The sequence below is a fragment of the Ostrea edulis genome, chromosome 7 (assembly GCF_947568905.1).
Source record: "Ostrea edulis chromosome 7, xbOstEdul1.1, whole genome shotgun sequence".
Classification (NCBI taxonomy): domain Eukaryota; kingdom Metazoa; phylum Mollusca; class Bivalvia; order Ostreida; family Ostreidae; genus Ostrea; species Ostrea edulis.
The window spans coordinates 21,577,436-21,586,761 of NC_079170.1; the positions used below are offsets into that span (position 1 = coordinate 21,577,436).

The following is a 9,326-nucleotide window of genomic DNA, read 5'->3' on the forward strand; positions in this document are numbered from 1 at the left end:
AAAATTCGTTTGTCAATGATTTCTTAGTCAAAAAATTTCGTCCAAAGTTCATATGCACTTAACACGCGGGACTACTTTTTTCTGGAATGCGTCTTCCCCATTCTAATTTTAGCGGTATTTATAGAATGGGAATTTCCCATCAAGCGTTGTTACATAAACGAAATGTATTTGTTTGATGCTACCAAATATAAACACAACCAAATATATGAATAAAATACAAATTAATTTAAAGAAACAACACGCATTGATTTTTTCGTCTAATTTTTCGTTTGATACATGCATCAAATAAAGAATTGGGGCCTATAAGCTTCATTTCTTAAAGCATCAAATTGAATGACGAGACTGAAGATTTTTTTGAGACAATTGATAAGGTTTAGTTCAAACTTAACGTTTGTCATTTGAAGTAAGTATTATTTTAGATATGGAGAAACTATCAGTTTTTTCTGTACAGTTGGTCAGGGCAAGTGGATGTAAGTTCAGGTCTAGTAAAATCATTTGAAGTAGCCCAACTGGTCTAGTGTTCCAAAAAGTAAATGTAAAACCCTGCAGCCTACTATCATTATCAAAACAAGCAATAATTACATTTAGTTTGTTGTATCTGATAGTTATTAAGAATTGCCAACAGTTGTTATTATAATAAGGTCATATTTTTTCTATGTTTCTCAGAACCGAAATACGTTTGCTCATCATATTCATATCATTAAAGCTTATCTATAGAACATGACTAAACAATGTTTGGCTACCAATATTTTTAGTTTAGTTCAAATGAATTAGCTCATTGTGGTAAAATTGCAATATTGATTAATGTTGATGTTATCCAATGTATCATAATTGTAATACCTGAGACAATCTTAGAATATCTTGAAATATAAGAATATTAACTTGGATTAACAAAGATGCTGTAATACATGACATAAACAGGGTTCCAACTTCGACTGAATACCTTAGGGGCCAAGTGGGCCCCTGAATAAGAAATCCCGTTAGCCCACATGAAATTTTAGTAGCCCACACATATCATGAAATTGAATAACATGGTTTTATTTTACAAGAAAAAAGAAACATCAGGTCACATTGCAATTTATTTAAAAAATTAAAATATCAATATTTAAATTCTGTTTCCTTCTTCGTAATTCTTTCAAATACCTCTCTCATTTCCACTCTCATTGCGTCAACCTAGCAACTTTATGATCTTCGCGGCGTCTGACTTTAACACACGTTTCTTCAGACTTTTTATGTTATTTCAAAATTTCTCAGCTTGATGATGCTGTCAAGATTTATAACTTGGACAAGCTGTCACAACGATTGGACCGTTTGTACACACAGCACGTCATCCCCTTTTTGCCGTCATCGAGCCATATTCTCCCCTTCTTTCCACTTTGGTTAAAAGCAGACGCTTTCTTTTCATTTGAAGTAACCCTTGCGTTGTTCAACTTCTGGTTTAAATAAATTTTGGAAGGTTTGATACCCCAGGAATCATGAATGTCTCGCCAAGTGGCAAAACCTCCACTGGAAATTGAACTTCAATTATTATAGGACTCGGATCGGTCGGAAAGAAAAATATTGATCGGACAATTACGGTCGCCAAGTGGGCGACGAGAAAGAAAGTTTTGGGTGCCCACAAGCAAAGTTTAGTCGCCAATGCGAGTGGGCGAGCGATAATTTGGAACCCTGCATAAAGTTGCAGAATTTTGAAACACCCTCTCAATTATTCTGATACATGTAAGAGTACATATATTACTATGTATATTTCACAGACATGTAAGATAACATTTCATTCAGTGAGCTGTGGCTGTTCTATAAGATTTTACAACCTTGCTTGTAAGACAATTACTGAATTTCATATTCTTTAAATTGTAGAATATCTAGAGTAGCCATGGACCCCCGTCACAGTGCCCAGGATGTTGTCCGATGTGACCTTTGTGAGACAGCTATAGTACAGATGTACTGTGATTTCTGCCACGTCAACCTGTGCTTTGCCTGTATAGGAAAACACATTGCTGATGACTATGAAAAACACAAAGTGGTCCCATTCCAAAATCGAAAATCAACCTTGATTTATCCAAAGTGTAGTACACATCAAACCGAAAAATGTCAATTTCTTTGCAAGGAATGTGACATGTCTGTCTGTTCCTTTTGTACTACTATATCTACAGATAAACACAAGGGTCATACATTTTCAATTCTTTCTGAAATCTACAACGAAAGAAAAGCCGACATTACAAAAGATTCAGATGAGATAGAAAACGTTATTTCTCCAACATATGAAGAAATGGTCACTGATTTAGAAACTCAAATAACTAACTTGGATGGAGAATATGTGAAATTCACAACAGTAGTTACAAAACATGGAGAGGAATGGCACAAAGAAATTGACAATGTCATCAACAAAATGAAAAATGAAATAGAAGAGATGAAAATCAAACACCTGGAAATTCTGAAGAAACATTTGGATGAAATTAAGCAGATACAGTCCCTTATTGAGCAATCACTGATTACTCTGAAGGAAATGGAGGAATCCAATGAAATGTCTGTGACCATGGAATACAGATCCAAAAACAAAGAATTCAGAAAACTTCCTCCCAAAGTCCGAGTCTCACTGCCTACATTTAGTCCAAACACGATAGACAGAGAACAGCTTTACAAGTCACTGGGATCTTTGATACCATTAGCATTTACAAGAGATGAAAATGGCTACACACCGAAGAAAGCAGAGATCTCGCCCAAAGAACTGATGGATGAACCAGAGCTTGTCACTACAATAAATACTGGGTATAAATACCTCCGCAGTGTTACCTGTCTGAGTGAAGAAGAATTCTGGACAAGTGCAGTAGTCAGTGATATGAAATGCTTTAATGTTCAAGGTACAGTTATCAATACAATCAAAACAAAATCAGGGAACTGGCCACTTGATATATCAGTGACAAGTGATGGGGATCTAGTGTACTCTGATGTGACAACAAAGACTGTGAATAAATTGAAGAGTGGACAGACAGAGGAGATGATCAGACTACAGGGCTGGAAACCTAACAATCTCTGTGTCACCTCCTTTGGTGATCTCCTGGTTACCATGTTCAGTGGTGATGAAACACAATCCAAAGTTGTCCGTTACTCAGGTTCCACAGAGAAACAAACAATCCAGTATGATGATGAGGGGAAGCCTCTATATTCAGGAAATAATGAAATTAAATACATCATTGAGAACAGAAACCTGGATATCTGTGTGGCTGACTGGGAAGCTGGTGCATTAGTGGTGGTCAATCTGGCTGGAAAACCTCAATTTAGATACACTGGTCATTCTTCTACTACCAAAACCAAAGCATTCAAACCCTGGGGAATCACAACAGACAGTCAGAGTCAGATCCTGACAGCAGACCGTAATAACCACTGTATCCACATCCTGGACCAGAATGGAATGTTCCTCCGCTATATAGATAACTGTGATCTGAAGGATCCATTCGGTTTATGTGTGGATAAAAGTGACAACTTGTTTGTTGCTGAGTTTTATAGTGGACATGTGAAGAAAATCAAATATCTGCAGTAACATCCTTCATATCTGTGTTGAAAATGTCAGTTTCAGAATTGTAGTAAATATTCTTGAACACTCATGCAAAAACCCATTGGACATGCTGTATACATATAAATGTTTGAATTCCACCTGAATGTTATGTATTTCTGATATTTTTCAGCAACCAGGATGCAGTAATACACTTGTTTTAAATCTACAGTGAATACCTTATGTTTCTATTGAAGCCATGTATGTAATCATTTTTCTTCATGTGGTATGTGAGCTTGCTCATTTCTGCTTTCTTTCATTCCTTTTAAAAATATTTTGATAAAACATCCTCTTCCAATACACTATAAATTACATTCTAGGTGAAATAAGTCAAGCAGTAAACAAAATTTTGAAAATTACTATGGTAAATTATTTAATTTGATGCACCCTTCAAAATGATACGATTACAAAAATCCCACCATCCATTTACTAAATGTGAAATATGTTCCTTATACATTGAATACCTTATATCTATGGAAGACATGTAATAATTTTTGTCTTCATTTGTAGCAATTCCATATGCAATATTGTCATTCATTATTGCAGATCTATTGCAAATTAATTCCCATTCGTTTTTGGTTCTCAAGAAATTTGGCAATAAAAATATATCATCCTCTTGTTGACTTTGAAAAATAGCACATTTCCCCCTTTTTAGCTCAGGAGAGCTTTTCTGATCAAAGTTTAATATCGTTGGCGTCGTAAACTTTTCACATTTTCAACTTTTTTTCAAGAACCACTGAGCCAATTTCAACCAAACTTGCCACAAAGCATCCTTGGGTAAAGGGCTTTCAACTTTGTTCAAATGAAGGGCCATGTCCCTTTCAAAGGGGAGATAATCACAAAAATGCCAAAATAGGGTGGGGTCTGATTTAAAATCTTCTTCTCAAGAACGACTGGAACAGAAAAGCTGAAATTTACTTGAAAGCTTCCTGACATCTATTGAGGCCATGTATGTAATATTTTTTGTCATCATTTGAATAGTTGATTGTAGTGATTCCATATATGCAGTATTGTCATTCAGTTCTTGCAAATTAATCCACATGTGACATGTCCCATTCTATTTTGGTTCTCAAGAAAAAAGGCAATAAAAATTTATTATCCTCTTGTTGACTTTGAAAAATAGCTCATTTTCCCCTCACATTTTATGTCACCTAGTTCTTTTTACTACTAGCGGTAAAGGGTACCAGGTTTCCCCCTTTGACCACAAATAAATATTTCCCCTTCCCCAGGTAAAAATTTCCCTGAAGTTGTGCATGTTGTATAGAAACTACATAAAATTGTATGAGAATATTTTAAATATTTCTTCTGAGTCATTTTCCATAATTCAAGATTACAATATACATGAATGATTTTAGATGATAATCAATTCATATATGTGCTTATTTTGAGATACTAAAATTTGGGGATGTCGCCCACCTCCTACCCTGAAAATGACGATTTCAAAAAATTCTCATGAATGTGAATTGGGTAGTAACATCTAAAAGCTCGATAAAACCTGTCTAACTCAGATGACCTATTGTCATGATTGTGATTGGTTGTCATCAGTTACAATCAATGGAACATTTTTAACTTCTAGACTAAAAATCTAGTTCTTCTTGATATCTATCATTCCAATTGTTTTCAAATTTGGTATGAAGCATCTTTTGGACATATTAAATAATCAATTTTAGGACTCCTGCACCCCTGGGATGTTAGGCTGGGCAAAAACTGTCAAATTGAATTTGGGGGGGGGGGGGGGGTGTCACATGAGTGAACTCGGGTGACCTATTGCAATTGGTCGTCATTTGTTGTGCTTAACAATTGAACAGTTTTAACTTCTTCATAACTACTATTCCAATTTTCAAATTTAGTATGAAGTATCTTTGGAACAAGGGAGACATATAAATAAATGGTAAATTTCAGGACACTTGGGGCGGGACAAAAGTGGACCAATTCTCAAAAATCTACAACTGCCCATATGTAAGAAAAACTACATGCATAATGCTGTAGAGCAGGAAGGCCTCTACCATAACAGTAAATTACATGATCCCCGGGGTAGGGGTTCTGACCCGAAGGTAGGGCCAAACTTAGAATATATAGTGTTTATGTGTAAAACACTTAAATAACATCTTTAATTTTATTGATACTAAATTGAAACTAACTGAATATTTAGAAAGAGCAGGTATAGTCCTTTACCAAAATTATAAATTTGATGATGCCAGGGGTAGGGGTTTTGATTAGGGTGGGGCCAAAATGGTCAGTTATTAAATGTGTGAAGAATAGAATATTTTAACTTTTTGATAAAGAGTTCTACCATTCCAATTCTTTTCAAATTTGGTATGAAGTATCTTTGAGACAAGATGGACCTAAATTGTAACTTTCAGGATTCGTGGGGACTTAGGGGTGGGGCAAAATTTTATGAATTTTCAAAAATGTTCTTTACAACTGCATATCTTTATGAAAAACTAAATGCATAGTAATTAATGTGGAGCTGGAAGGTCTCTATCAAAATTGTAATTACCACAGGACTCTTGCACCCCTTGAGCCAATGGGACGGTAAAACTGTCAACAGTTTTTAAAAATCTTAACAACTACACATGTGTAAAAATAAATCTAAATGCATATAATATTAATGTAGATCAGGAGTTGTGAGTTTGATCACTGTTATCTTCACCTTTCATCAGGAAGACCTCTATCAAGGTCAATAAGATGATCTGCTTACATAAAGCTGTGTTATATCAAGAGATATGGAATCTGCAAAATTACAACGTACAGCTGGACAAGTCTAACATTATTCTAGCTCCATCGTAATGAACAAATTATTTCATGCTACTTTTTAGCTCACCTGAGTCAAAGGCTCAAATGAGCTTTTCTGATCAAAATTTGTCTGTTGACGTAAAAAAATTTCTTATTTTCGTCTTCTCCAGAACCACTGGGCTAATTTCAACCAAATTTGGTTCAAAGCATCCTTGGGTAAAGGGCTTTCAAGTTTATTCGATTGAAGGGCAATACCCTTTTCAAAGTTCAAAGAGGAGATGGTCACAAAAATAGGGTGGGGTCATTTAAAAATCTTCTCAAGAACCACTGGGTCAGAGGAGCTGAAATTTACATAAACGTTTCGTGATATAATGCAAATTGAAGTTAGTAAAAATCATGGCCCCGGAGGTAAGATGGTACCCCAATAGAGGATTATAGTTTTACATGCAAATATCTAGGGAAAATCTTTCCTTTTTTTTTTTTTAGATTTCTGAAGAAAAGTAGAAATTCACATGAAAGCGTACTGACATTGTACAGATTCAAGTTTGTTAAAATCATGGCCCCCAGGAGTAGGATGGGGCCACAATAGGGGATCAAAGTTTTACATACAAATATAAATGGAGAAAATCTTCTCAAGAACCACTGGACTTGGAAAGTACAAATTTACATGAAAGCTTTCTGACATAGTGCAGATTCAAGTTTGTTAAAATCATGACCCCCGGGGGTAGAATGGGGCCACAATAGGGGATCAAAGTTTTACAAATATATATGAAGAAAATCTCGAAGAACCACTGGACTAGGAAAGTACAAATTTACATGAAAGCTTCCTGACATGGTGCAGATTCAATTTAGTTAAATTCATGACCCTCGGGGTAGGATGGGGCCACAATAATGGATCAAGGTTTTATATACAAATTGTTAAAAATCTTCTGAAGAATCTTTGGTCCAGAAAAGATTAGATTTATATAAAAGTTTCCTGACATAGTGCAGATTCAGGTTTGTTAAAATCATGTCAACCAGGCGTAGGATGGGGCCACAATAAGGGATCAAAGATTTACATACAAATATATATAGAAAATCTTCTCAAGAACCACTGAGCTAAAGAAATTTACATGAATGCTTCCTGACATAGTGCAGATTCAAGTTTGTAAAAATCATGGCCCCAGGGGGTAAACTGGGGCCACAATAGATATATACCTAACTTTTTCATGCAAATATATATATGGAAAATCTTTAGATATGGGGGAAAAGGTGATCAAATCAGGTGAACGATATGGCCCATGGGCCTCTCGTTCAATATTGAGTGCATCTAATAGATAAATTGGGGTTTATGGCAACGTTTCCCGTTTATAAGCAAAATTTATTGATAAAGTAAATTTACGTTAAATGTTTCGCATTATGTTGCAAAAGTAACGCATTTACTCGCTAAAGTTTCATGATACAACAAAGAATGTTTTCAGCTATGAAAATGGGCTTGGTGGACTTTTAAAAAAAAACATCTTTCCAGCAGACCAAGACATTTTGATCTAGAATAACAAGTATACAAGCTGATGAAGCAATCACAGGTATTAGCTGTTCCTTCTCTAAGCAGGGTCTTATAAGCTGATATATAAAAGTGGGAGTGGTCGTTTGTTGTAGTAATGCTACTCCTCGGGCTAGACTTGTTACTTTCAAAGCCGATCTTGCATTTTAGGACAACGTAATAACGAGGTCTATTTTATATAGGTTTGTTAAGAAATGGTTTTGTGCTTTGAAATTCCAACGTAATATGCGGACTAACGTAATAAAGGGGGAACGTAATAACGGGGTTCCACTATATAAAAATGGGAGTGGTCGTTTGTTGCAGTAATGCTACTCCTCGGGCTAGACTTGTTACTTTCAAAGCCAATCTTGCTACTTTCTGCTACAACCTTGAGCGTCCTATTCTACCTAGAGTTGTTGACGTCTCACGCTTGAGTTGTTTACACTGTTGTAGTGTATTTACACCTTGTAATCAAGTGGTGTAGTGACACTAGTCATGTGGTATACTCAATATGGACGTTGGACTACAACAGCAGCTGAGGAGAGGATCTGTGTGTTTATGATTTTAATGCAATTATAAGTATATATCCTCAGTTATCTAGAAATTTTTTTCTTTATTTTTACAAATGTCCATTTATAAATACTTATACACGTCTAAAAAAAAATAATGGTGTCCTGATAAGGCCATGTGCAAAAGTGCAACAGTGCGTTTCTTAAAACATGCTAATGTCAAACTGAAAAAACAAGTCGTCACTCTAACACACAACATCCTAACACCTATCACGCTAACACACAACACGCCATTACGTTAACATGCTGTCACGCTAGCACCCAACACAACGTCACGCTAAGACACAACACGCCGTCACGTTGCCATCACGCTAACACCTAACACACCTTCACGCTAACACACAACATGCCGTCACGCTAACACCTAACACATTAACACACAACATGACGTCACGCTAGCATCCAACACCCCATCACGCTAAGACACGTCACGTTAACACACAACATGCTGTCACGCTAACACCTAACACACCATCACGCTAACACACAACATGCCGTCACGCTAACACATAACACGCCGTCACGCTAACACATAACACACCGTCACGCTAACACACATTTTACACGCCTTAAAATCCTGGGATTTTGTCTCGGGACTTCCTGGGATATCCTGCTGTATTTTCAGAGGGGCATCGAGCTAACATTTTAAAACACGCCGTCACTCTAACACACAACACACCATAACGATAACACACAACATGCCGTCACGCTAACACACAACACGCCGTTAATATATGCTAACATACAACACGCTATCACTCTAACGCAATCTGGTTGTTCATTCGTGTCGTTGGTCATTTTAAAACAAAAATGATCTTTAATTACTTATACTTATGAACAGTTATTTGAAGTTAGGTCTAATTATTAAAAAAATAACTTCAAAGAATACAATGGATAAATTATCTTTAAACTCAATATTCTCAAACACCTGATACTGACATCGCGC

At 36.0% G+C, this 9,326-nt stretch overlaps 1 protein-coding gene across 1 annotated transcript in view; it reads left to right on the forward strand.

Annotated features, from left to right (window-relative positions):
* The window catches only part of LOC125656913 (uncharacterized), a 31,501-nt gene extending 27,332 nt beyond the window's left edge, over positions 1-4,169 (forward strand). Inside the window, exon 3 of the mRNA XM_056143674.1 lies at positions 1,867-4,169. Within this exon, the coding sequence (XP_055999649.1) occupies positions 1,867-3,541 (1,675 nt within the window). The 3' untranslated portion in view covers positions 3,542-4,169. The remainder of the gene's footprint in view (positions 1-1,866) is intronic.
* Positions 4,170-9,326: the final 5,157 nt, after the last annotated feature.